General features: G+C 40.1%; 1 protein-coding gene and 1 long non-coding RNA gene across 7 annotated transcripts in view; one reads left to right on the top strand and one right to left on the bottom strand.

Annotated features, from left to right (window-relative positions):
* RCAN1 (regulator of calcineurin 1) overlaps positions 1-18,427 on the top strand; it is a 58,418-nt gene extending 39,991 nt beyond the window's left edge. For 4 of the 6 annotated variants that reach the window (XM_053306896.1, XM_053306890.1, XM_053306892.1 and 1 more), the window contains exons 2-4: positions 11,247-11,420; positions 15,399-15,558; positions 16,807-18,427. In XM_053306896.1, the coding sequence (XP_053162871.1) occupies positions 11,400-11,420; positions 15,399-15,558; positions 16,807-16,979 (354 nt within the window). In that variant the 5' untranslated portion in view covers positions 11,247-11,399 and the 3' untranslated portion in view covers positions 16,980-18,427. Of the gene's footprint in view, positions 1-7,583; positions 7,789-7,856; positions 8,309-11,246; positions 11,421-15,398; positions 15,559-16,806 lie in introns of those variants that run through there. The other 2 variants (XM_053306891.1, XM_053306893.1) reach the window with 2 other exon arrangements.
* On the bottom strand, positions 15,120-24,581 carry LOC128349833 (uncharacterized). The gene is made up of 2 exons (XR_008319025.1): positions 24,446-24,581; positions 15,120-15,477 (listed from the first exon to the last, which is right to left on the bottom strand). It is a non-coding gene; the product is annotated as an uncharacterized LOC128349833 (long non-coding RNA).
* Between the last annotated feature and the right edge of the window lie 717 nt (positions 24,582-25,298).

Below are 25,298 nucleotides of genomic sequence, written 5' to 3'. Positions count from 1 at the left end.
GCAGCTAAAGCAGAAAAAAAGATGTCACAATCACAAAAAGTGATTCACGCATTATGAAGCCTAGTTGCTTTTGGCAAAAAGAAGTCTTGTATGCCTTTATAGTGGACATTTTATTGATGCAAACTTGCTCAGAAATATTAACAAAATCAAGTTTGTACTTGTTTTATCACAGTTTGAAATACTGTTCTTTTGTTCCTTCTTTCATATAATATAGATGAAGTACCAAGATTAGGTCCCCCCCCCCATGAATACAAGCATATTCCAGGACAGTGGGAATATATGTTGTAATTCCTCTTTATAAATCTTTTGTGGAGAAAGCTGACTGGAGAAATATGTTTAGGCCCCCCCTCTTGTTTCTAGTCTTCATTCTGGGAATGAAGGTCCCCCTTAACTCTTTATGCTACATTTGCTCCTAGATTCCCTCCGTACTCCCCCATTTATAGCCAAGCCCTTTCTATAGGCCTTTCAAAATAGTACTATTCTAGAAACATCTACTGAATTAAAGAAGAAATATATTGTGTGTGTCTGTATGAGAATAAACATTTTTTAATTTCCTGATCTCTTCATTACAAGCTGACTTAATAAAATAATACACAATTTAATTTGGAAGCTGAATCCGTGAGATTTGGTGGTCATGTGTATTATATGCAGTGTCTATATTTTGGAAACATTAAAGTTTCAATCCTAAATACTAATTTTGGGGCTAAGCGCTATATAACACAATGGGAGTTAAGGAGTAAATATGCATCTGTTACGTTTTGATTGCCTTTTAAAAATTGTGCCTAATATTATTTGCACTAATATAGTACTATATGTTGAAAGAGAATATCTGCAAGTACAAGACAGTAGTAGCCTGATTATGATTAATATAGGTGTATTAGATTAGTATGTGCTTAAACACACGTCTGAATAACCTTTCCAATGAGCTGTAAGAGTTCCTGTTCTGAAAGAGAGCCAGGTAGGGAGGTGATTGTTAGAAGATAATGACTTCTTATCTTTCTTAAGTCTACATGAGCCCCTGGTGGCGCAGTGGTAAAACTGCCGCCCTGTAACCAGAAGGTTACAAGTTTGATCCTGACCAAGGGGCTCAAGGTTGACTCAGCCTTCCATCCTTCCGAGGTCGGTAAAATGAGTACCCAGAATGTTGGGGGGCAATATGCTAAATCATTGTAAACTGCTTAGAGAGCTTCCAGCTATAGAGCGGTATATAAATGTAAGTGCTATTGCTATGTGAAGTAGTTTGAGATGCTGCTGAGTTTTCATGTTGTATGTATATAAACTAAACCCACTTGCTTCTTGCCTGTTTCAAGAGTTCTATAAATATTGAGATGTTGAAGTTAGCTTGGGTATCCATTGTTAGACATGCCTCTCAGCTGATTTGTTTCTTGCAGAACTTGCCCACTTAAGGAGTTTTGGATGGAGAAGGTCATCAGAGAGGCCCATGAACCTTGTGGGTCACTTGCACTAATTCTCTGTGTATGTGCAGAGGCCTTAGCCCTTTGGTTTTTATCAACAGATTTCTCTGATTAAAAGGCTCTTCTAACATATGGTGAAGATGTACAGCTCAATTTATGGAAAGTTGACTAAAGAATAGAATTGATTTTGAAAAGTCTATAGAAGCGGTGTGCCTATAAATAGAGCAATGTGGGGGGGAAATCTAACTAAGCAATTGTAATCAGATTTCCCACAATCTGTCCCTTTTGAAAATATAGTGGGCCAAGACCCTTGTATATCTTTTTCCAAGTATGGGGAGGGCACCCGTGACGTGATGGGTTGTCAATCTCTGCATGCTCCGAGACAGGGCCAATGAAATTGAAGCACGTCCCTCATGTCCTCTGCTCTGCCCCGACTTACCCAGTTCTGGTCCTGTCTTCGCTCCGGGACAGTACTGTTCTATAGGTCTCAGCTTGCTGTGATTTCTACTGTGTGTGAAGGGGGGAAAGGAGTTGTGATCGTATCCCTTGTCATGCCTTCCTATTTTGATGTTTGGTTGAGTATTTGTTTATTTTGCACCTTTTAAAGCTTCATTTTCTTTCACAAAATTAACTTACTGTGAGGCTCGTGAACACATGTGATTTTTAGCAGTTTATCTTTCCTTCAGTGTCTGTGTGAATTCAGAGGTAGTGGGAGGAGTTTAATATTCTCATTTACTGTGGGATGCCCCAGAGTTGGACAAGCATGCCTCATTGCTAGATGTAACTAAATTAAAGAGATGGTTGCAGTGGTTATTTTGTAGTATGTGCTATAATGCTGTTATTTTCAGTAAGTCTTGACTTTGCTTACCCTCTTGCTCAGCCCCTCTCTCTCCTTGAATTTTGGCTAGGGATTCTGAAAAAGTATTGGGTAAGAAGAAGACTGCATAATCCAAGGATTTCTAATGGAAAAAACTGTACAGTGTGAACAAACCTTTAGGGAATGTGTAACTGGTCAACTCTTAGAATTTCAAATAGATGACGTTAATGTGCTGGTTGAAGTGGAATCTTTCTATTTTTAAAATAACCTATAATTTTTTAAAAAAACTTTCCCTCCTCCCCCCCCCCAGCCTATCTGTAAAACTTTATGTTCAGAATGTTCTAGAACAGGAAGGCATTGGAGGTATATTTTGTCTCTGTCCTAACAGCATATACCAGTAAGAACTGAATCGGAGCCTATTCCTTTCAGCTCTGCATATCGCTCTGTTCACCATGGCGTTTAGAAACAATTATGTTCCAGTATGGACAGGGTGGATTTGATTTAAATCAAACTGATTTAAATCACGATTTAAATCATGATTTAAATCACTAGCAGGGTGGATAAAAATCAAAAAAATCTGATTTTTTTGATTTAAATCAGATTTTTTTGATTTAAATCGGATTTTTTTTATTTTTATCCACCCTGCTAGTGATTTAAATCGTGATTTAAATCAGTTTGATTTAAATCAAATCCACCCTGAGTATGGACATGATTTCTGCCTACTGTCTGTGGTGTTTCTGGCTTGTTGGGTCCAAATAAACCAGAGTTTTGGAGAAGGCTTAGTTCAGGCACGACACCATTTCTTAACTAAAACCATTATTTTGCATTATGTCTGAACACAACGTATATCGGTACGTTGTTGGTTCTCATTTGTTGGATAGTTTTCTGAGATTTTGCAAAGGTCTTTATGGGACAGTGCTATGCTTTGGTACTTGGTACATGTCAAACAATATTAGTACATCTGAAAACTGTCATTCTGGCCACTACACTACATTGATTCCCAACTCCTGAATTATTGGGATGTTTAACCAACAGTCCATATAAACAGTTTTTGGAAACCTTTAAAGGAATTAGTGTGCCATTTTAAAAAAATGATGATGCATTTGAGAGAGTAAGTATTCCCATATTCTAAGGTACTTCCAGGTGACAACTAGCGAGTTTAAGAACTTGTGAGTAAAGGGAGTCTTTTGAATTGCTTTGTTTGGCTAGTTAAATTTTGCTACATGTTCATTTCAGAATCTGTTTTCCCACTAAATCTATATTTTCAGACTTCTTGAGCACTGCCAGATATCCCTTCTAAGTGATGGTCACTTGGCTGAATTTGCATTAGTCAGCTTGTTGCTATTATCAGTATTTTATACTGTTTTTAAAGAAAGTTTTCAAAGCAGAGGATTATTATTATCTCTCTATATAATTCTCTATGGTGTACCCATGGATAATCCTATGTGTGACACCTCTTGCGAGAGTTCATGAGCAGCTGCCAGGAGTTGCAAGAGCTGGCAGGGAGGGAGGGAGACCGAAGAGGAGGAGGTGGCAGCAGGACTATTGCGAGCTGTCGAGGATGGCCGAGCAGGTGGCAGAAATGGGGCTGCTGGCCTCCTCACAAGGAGGACAAGAGCTGGTGGGGGGAGGTCAAGGACAAGGACTTGGATTCCACTTTTTCTGCAGGGTCTACGGAAGAGGTGTCCAGTAATCCTTCTTGCAGTATTAGGTTGGATCTGTGACTCCTGAGGATGTGGACAAGCTGCTTGGAGCAGTGCGATCCACCACTTGTTCTCTGGACCCTCACCCGACTTGGCTGCTTCAATCTAGCAGGGAGATTATTCGAGGAGGCCTGGTGAATATGATAAATGCATCGCTGAGGGAGGGTAAGGTTCCTCCCTGCTTGAAGGAAGCAATAATTAGACTGTTTCTCAAGAAGCCTTCTCTAGATCCCTCGGCGATGGATAGTTATAGGCCAATCTCTAATCTCCCTTGGTTGGGCAAGGTGATCAAGAGGGTGGTGGCCAGCCAGCTCCAGGCAGTTTTGGAGGAAACTGATTATCTAGACCCATTTCAAACTGGCTTTAGAGTGGGCTATGGGGTTGAGACAGCCTTGGTTGGCCTGATGGATGACCTATACTGGGGAATCGACAGAGGGAGTGTGACTCTGTTGGTTCTCTTGGACCTCTCGGCGGCGTTCGATACCATCGACCATGGTATCCTTCTGGGTCGCCTGCCGGAGTTGGGGATAGGAGGCACTGCTCTGCAGTGGTTCCGCTCCTATCTCTCAGGCAGATCCCAGATGGTAGAGCTTGGTGACAGTTGCTCTTCTCAACAAGAGCTGTTATATGGAGTCCCTCAGGGCTCCATTCTGTCACCAATGCTTTTTAATATTTACATGAAACCGCTGGGTGAGGTCATCAGGAGATTTGGTGCTGGGTGTTATCAGTATGCTGATGACACCCAAATCTACTTCTCTCTTTCATCTGCTTCATCAGGAAATGGCATTCATTCCCTAAATGCCTGCCTACAGGCAGTAATGGGCTGGATGAGGGATAACAAATTGAAGCTGAATCCAAGCAAGACGGAGGTGCTCATTGTAGGGGCTCAGAATCTGAGGGATGAGTTAGATCTCCCTGTGCTGGCTGGGGTTACACTCCCCCGGAAGGAGCAGGTACGCAGCTTGGGGGTACTCCTGGATCCAGGCCTCACTCTGGTATCTCAGGTGGAGGCTGTGGACAGGAGTGCTTTTTATCAGCTTAGGCTGATTCGACAGCTGCGTCCATTCCTAGAGGAGGATGACCTCAGAACAGTGGTGCACCAGCTGGTAATCTCCAGGCTTGACTACTGTAAATGCGCTCTATGTGGGGCTGCCTTTGTACGTAGTTTGGAAACTTCAGTTAGTTCAAAATGCGGCAGCCAGGCTGGTCTCCGGGACAACTCGGAGAAACCATATTATGCCTGTTTTGAAACAGCTGCAATGGCTGCCGATGTGTTTCTGGGCAAAATACAAAGTGCTGGTTATTACCTTTAAAGCCCTGAACGGCTTAGATCCAGGTTACCTTAAAGAGCACCTTCTTTGGTCTGATCCCCACTGCACGCTAAGATCTGAGGAGGTCTGGCTTCAGTTGCCACCAGCTTGTCTGGTGGCAACCCAGAGGCGGGCCTTCTCTGTAGCCGCTCCTAGACTGTGGAATGCGCTCCCTGCAGTCATCCGTAATTTGAATTCTTTATTGGAATTTAGGAGAGCCCTAAAGACCTACCTGTTCGGCCTGGCCTTCCAGTGTTCTTAAATTGTTTTAAAGGGTCTTTAATGTATCGGGGTTTTTATAAGGTTTTGAATTGTTTTACTTTTTAGCTGTTTTATTATATTTTTAAAATTTTTATGCACGGTCATTGATTGATTTTAACTGTTTTAGGATCTTTGTGAACCGCCCTGAGCTATTTTGTAAGGGTGGTCTAAAAATCGAACAAATAAATAAATAAATAAGGCAGTGCCACTGCAAGTGGCCAAGCAGCCAACAAAAATGGGCTGCCGGGCTCCTCATGAGGAGGACAAGAGCTGGGGGGAGGGAGTTCTAGGAGGAGGTGGTGCCGGTGCTACTGTGAGCAGCCGTGCAGGCCATGAAAATGGGGCCTCCGGCCTCCTCGCATGGAGGATGAGAGCTGCTGGCGGAGAGGGATACTGGCTGAAGGGATCGGAGGAGAACTGGCTGAACCCTGAAATGGAGGGGGAGGAAGGGAGAACTACGGGCACAGATACTCTGTGCCTGGGTTAACAAGTTATTAATATTAAAAATGTATTATTGAATTAAACACTGTATAATAAATGTATTAGAATATATTTTGTAGGATAAAATTATTAATATACTGCTTTTCAACAACAAAAATTCTCAAAACGGCTTGTTGAAAAAGAATAAGATGATGTTTCCCTGTCCCCAAGGGGTTCACAGTCTAAAAAGGAAACTCAGTAAAGACACAAGCAAGAGCAAATGTTTCCTCTTTGTGGGGAAGCGTTTGTGCTATCCGATTTGGTCTCCCCTAATTATGGGGTTGTAGTTCTTTAGTACATCCCATACATTTTGGAGTGGCACAAGAGAATTCAAGAAAAGCAGTACTGTATTGGTGGTTCTCTTGCTATATCTTCAACCTATTGGCAACAGTATTGATAGTGGGATGTGTTGTCAGGTCATGTAATTCAGTGTGTTGGGTACAGTTAGTAATCAGGGGCAGTGATGAATTGATGGAGAGCATGGCATTGTCACCATGGAGCAAATGACAAATCTGGAATAATTTGCTAAATTCCTATTAAACCAAATGTGAAAGTGATAGAAACATAAACAGCTGTTCAACCTAACTTAGTTTCAATAATTTTACAAATATAAAATGTTTTAAATGGGGTTGGGAAAAGACAACACATACTACCTAGTTTTCTACAACAGTGAAGGGGCTTTCAACTGTAGTACAGTCATTATGAACTTTCTGTATCCTGGTTGCATTCCCTGGTTGCATTCATTGGTGTAACACAGAAACCAGTCAGTGCGATTTAAATGCATAACAAGGTATTAAATCACTTTAAAGTTGGGCTTAACTTCCCATCTTTTTTCTGGGTGGCAAATGGCTTGGGACCACTAAAAGCCCTTTTTGAAGGAAGAGTAGAATACTGTATAAGTAACAAACACTGAAATGATGCTTATATGCATGTGTATATTTGTGGCAGTTTAAAGATGTTTTCAAGATGGAGACATATAGTTATAAAGTTAATGAGGGGAGAGATTTTCCAAAACGTATTTGTGCTTCTAAAGCATTTTATGTGAAACAAGAACATGCAAAAATAAACTTTCTCCAGATTTGTTACAAAATTGGTAAGGTTTTGGAAAGTACAAGTCTGACATTACAATCCTATGGAGTCTTGCAAAGTACCATTAAAACCAGTGGGACTGACTTGCTAGCAAATATGGATAGAATTGGATTCCACAACTTTGCTCTTGGTTTCCCAAAGCCTTAGTCTCCCCACCCCACCCCCCGCCAGCTAATTGTTGTTTGTTGCAGTAGACCTTGGTCCTCAAAACAGTAACTTTTTCCATCTTAAAATGAGTCGTCCCATTGAAGCAAAGAGCATGTTGTCTGGGTGATAAATGGAATTACTACCAATGGAAACTATGCTGCAAGAGGAGTTGATAAAGCAGCTGCCTGTGCAAACCTCAGCTGTTTTTTTCCATCCTCTGGAGCAAAGTTAATTAGCATAGGGAAACTGACTAATGTGCTTACGTCGCCTCTTTCCAGTTGAAGCTTACATTTTGTCCCTGAAAGCATGTGGTAGGACTTTGTTCAGGAATTTGCTGTCGCATACAGGATGCTCTGAAAGCGTTTTTTGTAGAGGGAGGATTGAGGGGCTGGACTTGGGCCTTTATAAGCTACAGAACAAAACTACTTCAAAAAAGTGTGTTTCTTGGTCTTTTGCTGAGCTCTTTAAAGAAGCACAAGATGCATTTTAGGAACTTTGATTATGCTTTTGGCTCCTTAATTGCCTGTGTTGCAGACAACAGCATTTTCAGTCAACCTGAAATCAGGGTAAGACTTTGGACTGAAAGGGGGAGGTTTCAGTGAGAACATGATATTTAACTACCTGGGAGTGCAGATGTGCTGAATGAGGTTAGAGCTTGAAGCAAATTTGATGCTATAATGTCAGATTAATTTTACAATGCAGAGGTTGTGATTGTATTTCTGTATGCTTCTTAAATTCTTAGAATCTTACAGGAATTTTGATGTATCAACACTTATCTTTAAAAAAAAATACATTGTTTTAACTACCCACAAACTTTAATATACATTTGGTTATAAAGTATATTAGAACCTCGAATATTTAAATTAGATGTATACATATAGTTTCTGGCAGTGCTAGATGCAGAAGTATGTTTTCACTGGCTAAATAACTAAGTCAAAGTTGGAGTAAGTGCAGTGACTTATTGGCAAGTATAGGTAGCAATACAATGAAAGACTAAGGATAGTGGAACAGATCCCAAGCAACTTCAGAAGAATTGTCTCCTCTCAAATTCTGGCCAGTGAAGGGGCTGGTTGCATAAAACACAAGGTAAATGCTTTCAGTTTGAAATAGGAAGTAGTCAGAATTCTAAGAAAAGTATTTTCAAATTCTAGCATTACTTATTTAGTAATATAAGTTCTATATGTGGTCACTCCTTCAGAATGTAACTGAAAGGAATAATGATCATAAATACATAAAATAATATCTTGGCTGACACCTTTTGGTCTTTGGTTAGCATTTCCCTACATTATATGCTTGTTAAACATTGTCTCTTAAATTATATCTTCCATGCAAAAACTTGTTACTGCCCAAATACTAATTGAAATTGATATTATGCATCAGTTATGGTGTCGAAAAGTTAAAAAATGAGTTAAGCTTTCAGTGATCCTATGTACCTTTTGTCAGTTTAGCTACAGTAAATGGTGAGACTGCATTCAGTTCTTCTTGTTTGTTCAAAGAATAATCTAATGTCTTAAGAGAGTATATAATACAAAAATCCAACTTGGACAAATTTTATTTATGTGATGAATTTCTATAATGCTCCTCAATAACATTTCCAGAGTTCTTTTACTACTACTACAAATATTTATATACCAGTTTTCAACAGAAATTATCAAAGTGGTTTACATAGAAAAACAACAAGCAAACACTGTCACAGCCAGTGTTAGAGAAAGACATAGTGGCAATAAACTCACAATACCGAATCGAATAAAACCAGCATTTTAAAACTGTTTAAAGAGCCATGTGAAGGATGAAGAATTGCTGCCTGTTCCTAAAGCTCCACTCCCAATTCCCCCCCTTGTGACTAAAATGGCAGCTGCCTATGTAAATAATATAAAAATAAAGTTGGGCTGGAGAACTGCCTGACTGCTCCAGTAGCACGTACACATGGAGCGCTAGTTGATGGACCATTGCCTGAAGTCATTGGTTGCCGGACAGAAGAAATTGGTTTTATTCAAATTTGTCCTAAAAAACCAAACAAACCATTTATCATATCTTTACCCACCGGCATCCTTCTCATTACTTCTTTTTTCAGCCCCACCCTTCCCCTTCTTCAGCTAGCTTTCTATTTTCCATAAACTGTAAGCCCCCTAGGCTAGGAATATGTCACCACTGTGTGTTACACAGCATCTCCCTAATATTTACCCTTACTAAATAGAAACTGCAACTTTTCATTTTTGAAGCAAAAGGTCAGCTGGTGCAAGTTTTCCTTTTGTGGTAAGCAGGAAAACTGGACTTGCTGAACTTCGGTCTGAGCTGCAGCACAGAGCCTGTGTCAGGCTAGAGGATGATACTCCTACTAATAATCTAGAATGACTTCTAATAAATTTATGGCCAAATAACGGGTCAAATTTTGCATGAAACAGTTGTTGCCTTGTTGCATTAAACGCAAATGGGGGATTCAAAGAATCATAGAATTGTAGATCTGAAAGGGACTTTTGGAGGTCTCTTGCCACTTGTACTCTATCTTTTGGTTACAGTTCTGTTTGAAATAAAATTGCTTCAGTAGAGCATGCAACTACTGTGATTTTGCAGCCTATCAAATGGAATGGAATCTTCTGAAGAAATGATACTTCCTTGTAATTTAGCAGCTTTGGTTTTGTTATATAACTGTAATTGTGGAATAAACCATAGTGCCCCGGCATGTTATGGCAGAGTTAATTAGATTCACTCTTTGCCCCACCCCCTGTTAAATGTTATATGTGAGTCTGGCCTACTCTTGCCACTCTGTTCTTCAGTGGTGCTCTTATTAATTTTTTTTTTTAAAAAATCTGTTAGTGTTTGTTTTGAACAAAATCAAAATTAAGGGGAAGAGGGGATCACTTTTAGGAGCAGGGGTGCTAAAAGGGAATCTGTTGCCACATCTGTAGTATCACTGGAAAGCAGGAGGATAGCAACTGTCTCTACGGAACCCAGCACAGTGTCTCTTTCCCCCAGTGTCTGTTGCTGGTGTCTCCTTTGTATTTTATTTTGTGGCATGTCAGCCCTTTTGGGGAAAGGAAGATTTTCTCACTCCTTGGTTATGCTAGCCACTTTGGGAATATTTTTGTTGCAAAATACTATATAAATATTCAAAATAATAACAGGGAACCTTATTATAGGGAAGTTAACTTTTGTCACCAAGATGGAGGAAGCTTGTGTACCAGTTGGTGTGTGCTCACAAGTTTTTGTTGTGCCCACTCAGTTAATTTTAGATCCTGCTCAGGTTGAATCGGGAAGGCTCCATTCTGAATATACGTGTGCACACTCTGCCTTGATGCTGCCACCCAGAAGAAAGCTAATTCTGCACACAGATGAGAAAAAATTAGTAGGAACACTGCTGTGAACCTCTTTAACAAAAATAGAAAAGGGGCAAGTCCAGTGCTGGGTGGTAGAATGGAAGCACACATCCAGTGAAGAAAATAATAGCAGGAGGTGGAAATGCTCTCCCTAAAAGCAGCAGCAACTCTTTTTTTTTTTTTTTTAAATGCAAACATCTTGTCAGGATTGCAGAAAGCTGGCCTGGGGTCCCTCAGCCTTGTGGGATTCCAGCTGGTGTGTATGGGTGAAGGATAGGGGGAGGCAGGGGAATCGAGTTTCCAGCATTGTCCTAGGCCTTGTTCAGTAAATGATTGTGATGGTTTCATTGCTGTGCTCTATCATCAGCCGCAATGGCAATGCTATCTGGATTGAAATGAGGATATTTTTTTAACTGGCAAAACAAAATTGCATTTTGAATTATTGGCTTCCTGTACTGGGGTGTGTGTGCAGTGGGGCGGGGGGCGGGGAGAAGATAGCAGATTTTCTACAACTCAAATGTTACAGTGTGATGCAATCTCTTTATTTTGCCCAGAGAGAGAGAGAGAGAAATAGTGTCTAGAAGCTCCTGGTAGTTGTCATGCCCACAAGAGACTACAAGCCTCTGAAGTCAAGAAGTTTACAATTGATGTGATATAGTATGGCTGACAAGACTCTCCTCCCCCACCCCTTCCACATTGTCTTTCAGACCAGATTTGAAGCTCTCTTTAGAGCATATGACAAAGAGGTCACCTTTCAGTATTTTAAGAGTTTTAAAAGAATAAGGATAAACTTCAGCAACCCCTTGTCAGCAGCAGATGTTAAAATTCAGTTTCACAAGACGGAGTTCCTTGGCAAGGAAATGAAGCTCTATTTTGCTCAGGTAAGATACAAAACTGCTCAGTAAATGTTTGATTAGCTTTCTTTTATTTTCTTTCTTCCGTTGGTTAAGTTTTCTGCACTACCTCGGAGAACAACATTTTAGCTGTATGACAACTCTGTGAGGTTGATTAGACTGAATGATATGCTACCTAATGCACTTCACAGCTCAATGGGGATTTGAGCCAGGTTTTTTCACATCCAAACCACAAATTCTGCCATAATAAACGAAATATAACTAACTTGTCTATGTCGTCACTTGAACAAATTGCAATAGGACAAACCTATTTCTGATTTCTTCATTAACAAAAAACACGAACACTTCAGCTTTCACATGACGGCCATGTGACCTGACGTGGTCATATTTCCAAACAAGTTGTTCTAATCTGCCTACTTTCCTTTCAATATAATCTTGATAATTACCATCTTAATTGATCTTAATGGATAATTACCATCTTCACAAGGTAGCCACTTCAGCCTTAAATGTTTACGCATCCACCATCTTAATTGGGGTGGATGACATCCTCACACACTATGCCGCTGAGGTGTCCCTATGTGTCCCTACAACTATACCAAATTTGGTCCAAATCTATTCCCATTTGTGCCTCAAATGTTCATGCATCTACTGTTTTTGAACTGAGGTGGATGGCATCATCACAAAGTACACCCTTGTGGTGATCCCTTTGTGTCCCTATAGCTGTAGCAAATTTGGCTCAAATCGTTTAGGTGGTTCATAAGTTAGCCCAGTTACGTCTCTAAACGTTCACGTGTCTGCCTTCTTGAATGGGGTGGATGACATCATGACAAACTCTGCCATTGAGGTGTGCCTACACACACTCACACTCTTACTTACATGCCAGGTGATCTCATAAGCTTGCTTTCCTTAAGGAAAGTAGGCTAAAAAACATTAAATGTAAAACCCCTGTTGATGTCATAAGCTTACTTATGGCACTAAATGTAAAATTGTTAGTGATATAAGGAAATTGCGTCAGTAGCGTTAACTAAGCTTTTGTGACCTGACTTTTGCTCTGCTTCTCTAGTAGAGCTGAAGTGGTGTTATGAAATAAGACCTGGGCAGGATCCAGATTAAGTTAGTCATGACTAACCCCCATTGAAATTATGTGACTTAAATTAGTGATGACTAACTAGTCTCACTTATTTCAGTAGTGCTTAGTCATAGCTTAATCTGGATCTTGCCCCTTGTCATTAACAGTGAAGTGAGGCAATTTTCCATTACATACATTTTCCATTACTGTTTTTAATGGGAAAATTTCCATTTCCAAAACACATTCTTTCATTAACTAAATGGTCACATTAATTGCACTTGATACAATGCAATTCAAACTAGGTAATTTCAAAGTTGTTATTAACTTTTTTAAGATGACTGTATCTAATGCGCAAGTCTGGTTGTGCTGAAATAAGCATGTTAAGTTTTTAGTGTCTCCCCCTCCCCCCCCAAATATTAAATAATATAGGGGAAGTACATGCTATTAAGTTGCTATGTCTGCAACTTAATTTTGCAGATATAGTATTCCAAGAAAAATTTTACAAGTTCCAATTTTACAAGTATTCCAAGAAAAAATTGCAAGAAAAGCTTTGAATTTGAATATACAGTAAAGTGTAATTTGTTGTGTTTTACTTTATTAGCTAATTGCATCTTTCATTCAGATGTTTTAGCAGGCTACACCGTGTCCCACTGCGCAGGCACAGTGGCCTCCAAAATGGCCACCACACCAGGGAATAGGCCTGGAAAGGGCCAAAGATGCCCGAACCAGGTGATTTTTAGGAAAAGGAAAGCTGGCAGGGGAAGGGGAAACCTCCGCAGACCCCCACCACTACTTTGGAGAAGCCCCCCAGAGGGGGTAAGTCAAAAAGGGGAAGGAAATTTCCCAAAAATTGTTCATCAACAACCCCCCACCCAAAACCGGAGGGGTGTTTGAGTGTTTGGGTTTTCAAAGGGGGCCAAAACGAAACTGGCCCGATGTGGTTTGAGTTCGGTTCGAACTCAAACCAAACCGGGCCAGGTGGTTTGTGCACATCCCATCAAGTACCGATACCAGAATATCACACAAACTGTGTTACACAAAATCATGACTTTTCTCTTCCAAATACATGCAAACTGCATCCACTTCCAAAATACCTTGGTAGAAGAAAACATGATTTATACATGTGTGTGTCTACCATAAACTGATTTGTTTTCTACTCTATCTGTGCTTATGTTCAAAATGCCTCCTCCGCAGCAGCTGCTGTTGTACTCTTGAATTGTTCTTATCGTTAAGAGTTTCCTGATGTATAGCTGTCTTCTGGTAATTAACTGTCCTAGAATATGGCAGTGCTTATGGGCTTAAGACAGATGTATGGAGGCTAAGCCTGTCTGCGGCTATTGGCTATGGCAGCTAAATTAATCTCTAGGCGTGGCAGTGCTATTTTTCTGCATACTAGTTGTTTGAAGGTGAGAGTGGAGATGGCAGGCAGCAGAGAGGGCTGTCATCTCTTTGTCCTCTTGTGGGTTTCCTGGAAGATTAGGCTGCCCACTATTGGAAACATGATACTGGATTAGATTAGCCCTTAATCTGATCCACAGGTCTTTTCTTATGATGTTCTTCTGCCATAAAGAGAGAAGCCATTGTTCTCTATCTTAAAATCCCGGTCCATCAAATTTTACACTTGTCTCAGGGCAGAACCATCCCTCCCCATCCATTTTTCTTTCCCCACTCCTCAGAACAGATCATCCCATGCGTGCAAAACATTGGACTGATTGCACCTGAAATCCCTGAGGAAATGGTTGTTTGCTATTTAGTTTAATGCAATTATATTTTAATGTGCTATGGCTCTATTGTTTGAATGTTCTCTTGTGTCTAAATCTCTGGTGAATGCAGAGAGTAGAGGTAGAAAAATTCAGGGGGCGAAAACCTCTTTGGTGGCGGGGGCGGAACCCTTTTATGAAATATTTTCTCTTTTGTAATTATGCATGCAATGTTTTTAAAGCATGGCTATACAATATTATTACTATCTGCCCATTGCTCTTTCAAAATGCTGTCCAATAGCTATGTATAAGCTGATGTTTTATGCAAGACAATGAAAAAAATTAGGCAATTACAATTCTAATCCTGTACAATAATGTTATCAATAAATATCAAATCCAAGATGCATTTCAGTCTTTGCCCCTTACACGACACCTTGTCATCTTTACTAGAAGGACACACAGACATAGGCCCTCCCTAGGACTCTTCTTTGCTTGTGCATTATTAACTGCTTTCCTTTGGCCAGCCTTCCTCTTTCATCTGCAAGGTGGTGGATATACTACTGCCTGATTATGGCCCCTGTTCATCTTGGAGATTTTCTCTCACCTCAAAACCTGACACCATGTTTCACCCTCCGACAGGGAAACATAGCAGCATATTGCCCTGCCTGCTTTTTTTCAAAAGAGAGGAAGTCAAAGAGACAGATGCCGGAAGAAGCGTGTTCTTCTTTTCCTTATTTTTAACTCCCTAGTTTTCAGTTGCCTAATATTTTGCGAAGTCCTCAGCTTGCAGCACTATACAGGCCAATTACTAGCACTACATATGTTTGTTGAGTATGCTTATGGCATTTAAATGCCTTAGCTTTATTTTTTAAAAGGAAAACCTTCTATGCTGACTAAACTGTACATAGTTTGCTTTCAGTCTTTGAAACAGTAAAGATTAAATAGGATACCAGAAAGTACAGTATTGTATATATTTCAATTTCCCCAACATTTCTGTTTTCTAGAAAAAAACTATTTTTCCCAGGACTTCAAAATTTCTGGCAACTTCTCCAGCAGACAGTCCCCTTTGCTATGAATGTTTTGTGGATCTTGTCAGCACTTTGTGTTCCAGCTTCTTTTGAGTACTGTTGCACACTGCCCCCGTGAGGACTGCTATAGACATGCAGTCTTCACGTTCCATATTTGTCTTGACGAAAATCAGAGGAATGCTCCAGTGTGTATCTTTTATCTCTGCAGACTTTACATATTGGAAGTCCACACTTAGCACCACCAGGTCCAGAAAAGCAGTTCTTGATTTCGCCTCCAGCTTCTCCTCCTGTTGGTTGGAAACAAGCAGATGATCCTACTCCAGTCATTAATTATGACCTTTTATGTGCTATCTCCAAACTAGGACCAGGTAAAATGTTTTATGCAGAAAGTGCAATAGATTACATTTGGATTTTTGTATAACTGATTTTACTAATGTCTTCCCTTATTGCCGTCCACCCTCCCCCCCCCATCTTTTTTCATAGTTATTTTGTGTTTCCTCTTTTCCTATAATTCTTTCAAGTTATTGGGCAATATGATCCACAGACCTCCATTGCCCGGAGGAGGACTGTGGGTCTGCAAGAAACTTTCAGCATCCCTGTGCTGAAGGCTTCTTTCCACAGCAAACTGGGCGCAGAAAGGGGAGTGGTCTTTTGCATCTCTCCTCTCCTTCCAAGAGCCCTTCATACTAGCATGAATCTGTTTCTGAGGATCACACAGCCCTCAGGAACAGGTGTATTGTAGTCTAGAAGACTACTTTATAATAGTGTATAAAGTAATTCCTCTTTTGGAGGGAGGAAAGATGCAAAAATTGCTCCCCCTCCATGCCTGGTCTGCTGCACAAGAAGCCTTCAGCTTAGGAACGCTGAAGGCTTCTTGTAGACCTGCAGACCCCCTGGTGACAAAGGGCTGTGGATCATGTCAGCCATTATATTGCTCAATTAGTAGTTAATTTACTAATTACAATTGCAATGTGTTAAGAAAGTACAACAATGAGTTATTAGTGTGATAGCTTAGTAAGAACAGTTAACACAAGAACAGCCCTGCTGGATCGGGCCCAAGGCCCATCTAGTCCTGTTTCTAGCATCCTGTTTCAACAGTGGTCCACCAGATGCTGTGGCCCACCAGAAGCCTACAGGCATGCCCTCTCTCCTGCTGTTACTCCCCTGTAACTGGTACTCAGAGGCATCCTGCCTTTGAGGCTAGAGGTGGCCCTCCGACTAGTAGCCATTGAAAGACCTCTCCTCCAGCAGGCTCCCTGCTGTGTCCCATGAACATCAGGTGTGCAAAAGAGACATCCTGTCCCTTCTCTGATAGTCTTCATTGACCACACTACAACTTCTGTTTGAGCAAGCATTCAGACTACAGGAGCGGTGAGGGTCTTTCCTGTCTGTGAATGTTGTTAGCTTTTATCTTCTGCTTTTATTGTATTTTGTGTATTTTTCCTTGTTTAAGGGGTGGGGGACACATTGAATGTATTTTTAAATTTCTTCTCCATTCAATGAATGGAAAGGCAAGGAATAAAGATGCTGTTAGAGCTGAGCACTAGTACATGATCTATGTGTGCGTATGTGTATTTATATTTTAACCAGCTTTGTTGTTTTTAAAAACTTTGTAGGTGACAAGTATGAACTTCATGCTGCAACTGAGAGTACTCCCAGTGTTGTTGTCCATGTGTGTGATTCTGATGAGGAAAAAGAGGCAGAAAAAGAGGAAGAAGCAGCTAAGCAACCGAAACCAAAAATTATTCAAACCAAGAGGCCAGACTATACTCCTCCTTACCGAAGCTGAACTCAAAAGAGCTTTCAAGTTTTCCATATTGACATGCTCCAGGCAAGAGACACTGAGGAAATGGCAGGTTACAGAATGGATGACATGACGTTAGATGTAAAAGCAGACATTCTAACGTAAATATACTTTCCGAAAGGGAATGTCTTCGGTGTTTGTTGTTAATGCTGCATATTGGCTGACAAGACAGACCCCTATACGAACTTTAGAAATTGTGGTCTTGGAGAATGGATGTGATGGTGGCATTTCCAGGGGGAAATATACACTGTTTTGTTTAGGGATGTTTTCAGGTACTCTAGACTTGTGTAACGCACCTGGGGATCCCTTCTCTGTTCAGGAATCTGTCTTGTTATAAATTCCTCTCATTCATAAGTTAAATATTGTGGCTGCAATTCTGAAATACACTCAATGGTGAATACATCCCCTTGGAATCAGCAGGGCATGCAAATTAGCGTTCTTGGGATTGCAGCTTATAAATAGCACATAGTAAGATAGAGTTGGTTTTAAAGATCAAGTAATAATCACTTTTCATATTGGATTTTGTGTATGCATGTAAATCTTCCAAAGTAAGTTTGCTTAATTTTCTCTGTACTGTCTCATTTTACATGGTTGAGAAAAACTATCTCAAATCCTGACTTCCCAGGTTTCTTTCTGAATTATGTTTGTACTGGCATTCATTTTTTCAGTGGGAACACATTTTAATTAACACATCTAAGTTTGGTGCAATATCCCTTTTTAATGTTGTTAACTGCCAATGTATGGTTTTTCTCAAAAACCTATGAAATATTTGTGCACATCTTGAATGGGTGGACTATATTAAGTTATTCTTAATGAAATTATTTATATTGGTTTAAACCATCTTGGCTTCTTTAACCAATGATAAGAAGTACCAGAAATAAAGCTGGTTCTGTATTGTTACATTCACAACCGTAAGAGCATATAAGCTGTATTGTCCTAGCCACAAACCTGTACATTGATAGCTGTTGCTGTTAAATGTTGTTAATGGTGCTTGAGCACATCTAGTGTATAAACAAATGTGAAACGTGGCATTTGAGAAGATGGAGTGCCTTTTTTTCTCCTGAATCCCCGAAGAACTGTTGCACTAGCTGAAAGCTTTTACCTTTTTATATCTAGATAGATATTGGCAGTAAATACCTGATATAAATGTGTTCTGCCTAGGCATCATGGAGCATAGTATATTATTATTTGCAGTGCTTGATGCCAAGCCCTAATGCATTATTTCAGAGCATTGCTGTAGGGGCAACATCCTGTTAGCTACTGCTAAAAGGCCAGCAGCAAATGATGTTCAAACTCTTTTTGTACCAAGTTTACAAAGCAAATCTTAACTGCACATTGACACCCCACTTCAAGGGTTTCTAGGCATTTCCTTTTAAAATGGATGCTTGAAATGAATTTTAAGAGGCTTTTAAAAATAAACGCTTTCCACAATTTCTGATGGCTAAGCAAAGGTGTCTGCATTCTTTCTCAAAAAAAAATTATGAGGGATTTCATGTTTCTTGTACACTTCTAGAAAGAAAAAGCCTAGTACCTTCTTATGGATGTCAGTTGGAGCTCTGTGTTAGGAAAAGCTGTTCTGTTACAAAAAAGCAAAATTAATGAGAGATTTTCCACAACAAGGTCTACCATCCTCCTTGGAACAGATGTAGCAAATGTTGTATAAATAGCTATATAAAGTCAGCAGTACAGAATGTACTCTATTTGTAATATTACAGCTTTGCCTAAGAGTGTGTGTTTAAGCCAATTCAATATAAGTACAAATGGAACAGCAGTAGGAGTGTTTGCTTTTTCACAAAGGGCAATAAAGTTCAATAGGTCCAGAATACTCCTCATCATATATCCCAATTTGTACTGAATAAACATGGCAGTGAACATTTACTGGCTGTATAGTTTGTGCAAAGGGATGACTTTGGAATTTCTTCCTGTCTTTCCCTTTTCAAAGGCAGCATGACAGCCTACGTGCCTACTTATCCTGGATCTTTAGTACTTTCTTTACGATGCTCTTTGAACGATTCCTATGCTGTCAATGTTTTAACAACCCAATCTGCAAACCAAGCTAGATTAAGACTTTAGATGGCTCGATCTCAAGCATGTTTTACTTGCAAGTAAGTGTCATTGGGGCTGAAGTGGATAACTTGGCTTGGGTTGCAGTCCTGCAAACAGGGCAGTTTCATGCCCATTGATGTCAAAGGCTTACAAACTGCCCAGCAAATGGAGTACAGGAGCAGACCCTGGCTGCGTGACTGTGAGGATGGAAAAAGAAAAAAAGAAAAAAGGCCAATGCTGCAGTACAAAAGGCCAATGCTGCAGTGCAGGTCTGTTGCTTCCATTTTCACAGCAGTGCAGGCGGTGGCTGTTCCCATCCTCTGTTCACTATGCAGTATGTCAGCTACAGAAATTTAACTTGCCTAACAACGTGCAGGAGGGCAGCCTCAGTCCCACTCAGCCTAAATGGAACTAAACCAGCTTAAATCCAAATATTCCAGCTGGCCCAATCTAGGAATTTTAACTATGCTGACAAAATTGGTGATTGAGTTTCATATTTTGAGTACTGAGTATAAGCAAGACAGAAATGAAGCAGAGTATCTTCTGCCAAATTTGGGGAAGGTAAAAAAAAAACAACAACAAAAACAAAAACAACCACCAAAAAAAACCCCCACACCTCACTGCTCATAAATGTTGAACATGGCAACCAGAGAGGAGTGGCATATATTGTGTTGGCTAAGGACCATCTCATCCAGTGCCATGGCATCTCCCTATAGGGCATAGGGCTTGCTACAGAAAGCAGTCCAGGTTGTACGGTTTGTTGTAACCTTGCCCACTCTTGATAGTCCACTATGGTCCGGCTAACAGTTGAGGTGCTAGGGTGCAGCCTTGATCTAAGCATCTACCACCATGCCCTGCATGTGGCAAAACTTCCTGAAGACTCTATGATTGATATTCCTCATACTTTGTATCTTCGCTATATGTATGTACAGTTATTGACTTGAATTTTGTAATGTTTCTCTGGAGTATTTACACTCTTCCCAGGTGAAACTCTGGTAGAGTTTCACCTGGGATGAGGTGAGAAATCACTGTTCCCCTTGCATGAGCGCAACGTCTTTCATTTGGGTCCTTATTTCCAGTGTTCTTCTGAGAGATGGTACATAAAGCAAGTGGACATTCAGAGGCCTGGTGAACTTAAATAGGCTGAAATCTCAATTAACCTAATGATCAACGCTGTTGAACAGCAGTGTACTGGCAGGGGGAATCGGAGAACAAGCCCTAGGAACCCAGGAGTTGCCTGTGCTTGCATTGTTTAGGGTTAGAATGTTCTGGATCTCTATTTTGGTATAAGAATGATTCTATTTAACACAATGAGAGGATTTAGAATACTTTTAATAGGGGAGAGAATTTTTAAATTTTTGAATTTATCTGTGTCTAAGTGGTGCAACAGACTACATATTTTTATACCAAATTTAATACATTCAAAAGAGGTGAGGGTTTGAATTGGTCACAGCCCTCAAAATATATTAACGCTGAGCATTGGAAGCCTCAAAGTATAAACTTGAAGGCATGTAAAAGTTTATCTGTGCCTGAATTTGCCAGTTGATGAATAAAATATTTGAAATAAGCTAGAAGCCAAGTCTTCCCACTTAATTTGAACACTCCAGTTCTAGCGTACATTTTCAGTTGGAACCTTTCCTTGCTCATTTCATTTGCATTGGTAAAAATGCTATGGAGAAAGTCTATGATCCCTAAAAACAAAAACCTGTGGCCCACATTTAGTGCAGTGCTGATCTGCTTGGGGTGCTTTGGTCTTGTAGAGAAACACTGGCGGGCTTGCACTGGAGCAGAGATACATCAAGTAATGTGCCCACGCTCTGGAAATGCTAGTTAGATCAGAAACACACTGTCAGTCAAGCAATGTGTTTCCAATCTAACTAGTGCTTCTAAAGTGCAGGCACGCTACTTTAAATATTTGAGCTCTTGTGCAAGACTGCCAGCGCTTCGCTACGAGGCCACATGTGGAGGTGGATCGACACCATCTCCACATGTGCAACATGTGGGTCAGTGTTGTTAAAAGTAAAACAAAAGTTTCTGCACTTGCCAAAATAACCATATAAAATGACCGATGTGCATGGAAACCCAATCTTTAAATTTCTCCATTGCGTAATACAGAAACCCTATGTCACTGTAGTATACACAACTCATGTTATGCTCAAATTTTACTGGTATTTCTACACCACTGTTATGTTTCCTTTCATACTTTATCCTGTCATGCTTTTCTAATTTATCTGTGTGTGTGTGTGTGTGTGTGTGTGTGTGTGTGTGTGTGGTGTCAGTCTTCCTTCAATTTCCTTAATGTAGGCAGTAGTGGGTTTCTTTAAAAACAAAAACATCCCTCTGCTTCGCAGATTCTCCTCTTTTAAAACAACTGATGCTTGCTCCTAGTTGAAAACTTGCATGATCAAATTATATGGGTAAAACCTAATAGAAATATTTCCCTTGTCCTGCAGGGGGAGCTCAATATCCAACAATAGAACACTGGTGATCTATGATGAGCTAAAACCCCTATCCTGCTGAGAACCTTCAAATGCTAAAAGTAAGAGCCCAAATAAAGAACAGGGTGTCCTTCCATACTCCTTAAGAAGCATTCTTTTACAACAAAAATAATGTAAAATAAAGATACATGCTACTTTTTCTTAAGATGAACTCAAATTGATCCCCACCCCTGCCCCAATAGCTCCCAGCATATTTCACAAATCCTTGTAAATGCTTTAGAAGGTTCTGGGCCTTGATATATTGCCTTAGAGAACTTCAGATTGAAGCAAGATGTAGCAAGCTGCAATTAGATCATATGTTGAAGCTTTCAGAAAATTATTCATCAGCCTGAGCATTGTATCCAGTTCCTTTAGATATGTTTGATCTTATGTAAAGTTGGGATGACCAAAGTGGCATTAGACATAGAGCAGCTTTAAATGTGCTCACATTATGCAAGAGGCCCAAAGTTTTTTGGTAAGTATGATTGCTTCTTGCTGTACAAATGAGCTAGCTGTTGTCCCATAAGTCTTGTTCAGATGAGAGAGGAAAGGCAAGAAACTACATTCTAGTCCATCTCCACACCATGTCCCAAGCCAAAGCAATACTGATTAAAATTGCAGCAACATAAAGCTATCATAGAAAGCGCACCAAAAATTACATTACATTAGTTAATGTGTGCAAAATAAAGTTTGCGTCACATGGGGAGGTTAGGCAAGGTTTATGCTAAACAGGTTTACTATTGGTTAGAAAGGAACAAATTGTGACAGGGAGTGGGTTTTTTAAATGGCTTTGAAATGTGCTGTTCTTTACAGACAATCCTTATCTGGATTTTATATTTATCAGGTCCAGATTTGAGAGGGCTTCTGCTCTTTCTAAAGGAAGAATCCCACTAGTCTGGTTCTTCCTATCACTGCCTGACTGCACTGGAAAAAGCAACATCTGGTGACCAGAAGCATGCTCAGGATCTACACCTGGAAGCAGTGCTTTGTTTCTTGTGATCCCTTTGCTATAAATGACATGATTAAAGATGCTGTCTTGGGCTGCTTAAGAATGGATAGTACAAAAACTGGAATGTAAGCTATTGCTCACAAATGTTCTGGGGGCCAATAATCATGTGGGGCAAGTTAATCACAATCAAGTCCCCTTAGAGTAATTTACCTCCAGTGTCTTCCTCCCCCCCCCCCAGCCCACAAGTGACTATATTGACACTTCTGCCAATATAGTGTCCCTCTAAAGGAATCCTGGGTCTTTTAGATCTTGCAGAGCCCACAGCCCCCACTGAAGTGGAAGTGGTTGTGTTGTATCATCTATGAGTAGGCTTACAAAGAACATTGTGACTTTTATTTTTCATGATTGTCTTCATATTTCAGTAAAATACACAAGTACAATTTTTCTCTCATTGTTGACTATTAAACCTATGCTTTGGGACAAGGCATAACTTTGAACTGAGAAACAGAACTCAACTGAAACTTCCTTTTTCTTGCATGTTTGGTGATGATAAAATCCCATTATTCATAAATTAAAACATTGCATGGAGGTGCTTTTGTGCATGACTAGCTAAGACAATTCAGTTGCAAAGTTTGTGTTCACTCTGTGGTGTAAATCTTTTCTGTAGGTTTAAGGTTTTTATCATGTCCACATTCAGTTTCTCCAAATATCCAAACTGCTGCTTCATTTACAATGTGACCTTTAAAATGTAGTAGTCATGAATAGGACCATTGTATCTTGATTTTAGATTGGTTAAGACAGAAATTGATCATGCCTTTCAAAATAATGCCTTAATATTGCATTTCAAGGAAGAGTTTTGAATGTATGCTTGAAGTCAAATCTTGACTCATCCAAAAAATGTATTAGGGTCTAAATTCAACAGATTGCTTAGTGTTTATGAAATATTACAAATTCAGGGCTAGATATTATATTAAGCATTTAGTCCTGTGTGATACAGATCAGCTCAAAACTGTCTTCCCAGACAGTTTTAAAGACAAGTTAAACATAAACTAAAATGGTGAATGAGTACTTTGTCTTGTGAGTTGTGTCCAAGTGCATCTTGGTATGTGCTTAATCAAGCTTTAAATTGAGTGACCACACTAAATATTGCATGAAATATGTCTGTGACCTAAACCCCACTGAAGGAAGGCTTGATATATGCGATATGGGCAGGCGTAGGTAGAATAAATCCTAATTTAGAAACATTTATTTATTTTTTATTTATTTTTGCATTTTTATACCACCTTTCGTTAAAAGATAGCCCCAAGGCGGTTTACAAAAGTTAAAAAACATACAATAAAAACACAATAATATCCAACATGGCTGTATACTGATACAGTTGTGTATTAACTCTGTCACCCACCTTACTTGTCAGTACATAGCAATCTGGGCTGAAAATATTACAAATCTCATTGTGTGTGTTTTGCTTTTCAGTTGGGGAGGTGAAGGGGTTCGGTTTGATATTTGTAAAGAGTCTAACTTCAAAAACTTCTTAACTATTCTATATTTATACAAGCAGTCTAATGTACATGTAATTGTCATAGAGTTGGAGGTACTGTGTGAGAATGAATATTAAGATGACTAGCAAGTGGGTAAAATAGAGCTCTGAAGAACAGCATTAGGGTAGTTTATAAATTATGCCTCCATTACACTGTTATCTCTGGTACCTTCTTTTTAAAGCTTCTCAGGGCTGGGAAGGACCTCTAGGAAAGCCAGCCAGTGAGTTGACAGCACTGGTCTAGACTGATCAATTTGGTACAAGGTACCTAGCATGGAAAACGTAAATGCATGGCTTCTCGGATGACAAAAGGGAAGATGTAGTATGTTCATTTTGTATGTTTATTTCCCCCCCACACCAACTTCCATTTCCCCACCCCCACCCCCCGCACAGCAGAGGAAACTGGAAACCCAGTTCCGAGTCCTGCATGGCATATACTCACAGTAACAAGTAACTCGTTGGCTGTCTTTAGATAATTGCTCAGTGAAAAATAAAACCAATCCTGAGAGAGAAGTATTTGGGGAGAGGGGTGAACATGCTGTCGTCCAAAAGAGGAGATAACAAGTGTACACCAAGTTGTTCCTTCCAGCTTCTACTTTAGCACTCACTTTCCCTTTCCAGGCCCAGTAAGAGCCAGACATTACAGCTCTCACATGGAGCCTCATACACATAAGGATGTCTTTGCAAAAAGCCCATTGTGTGATGCCCTGGTTGCCATAGGGATCCTCTGTACTGCATGGAGAGTCTCCATGGCAACCACATGGTACTGACAGGGAAATCCTCTACATCAGTCTGAAGAACTACTTAATGTACTAGATCTCACCTCATGGTGGCAGCATGGAGATGTTATATGGAGAGGCTAGTTTAAGTGCTCCCAGGGCATAGTCTGTGGGCACACACACAACCTTGCTGAAGCTAAGCAGGTCTGATTCTGGATGGGTGCCCTCCTGGAAACTATTTGTAAGCTGTCTTCAGTTCCATGATGGAACAAAGGCAGGGCAGAAACCTTTCATACTGTAGTTGCCATGGATAGTACTCATCACGCTGAGAGTCTCTACATCCAGACTGGCCAGTGATACTGGTGTGGAGAAATGTAGCATTTCTAAATTTTACAAAAGTGGGGTGTGGGGGGGGGGGCAGTACCCATATGTCAAGCTGAATGTGTACACCAGCCCTGAGAGGCAAAAATCTGAAGGCAGCAAAGCTATTAACTCAGTAGGGTACTTCTGCTCTTGAATTATATTTTCTTGACCTTATTCCATCATACTTTTTGTCTAACAGAAAATTAAACTGAG

Source organism: Hemicordylus capensis, chromosome 3, assembly GCF_027244095.1.
Source record: "Hemicordylus capensis ecotype Gifberg chromosome 3, rHemCap1.1.pri, whole genome shotgun sequence".
NCBI classification, from domain to species: domain Eukaryota; kingdom Metazoa; phylum Chordata; class Lepidosauria; order Squamata; family Cordylidae; genus Hemicordylus; species Hemicordylus capensis.
Note: the sequence above shows the minus strand (reverse complement) of the source record. Positions and strands in the feature narration are given on the sequence as shown.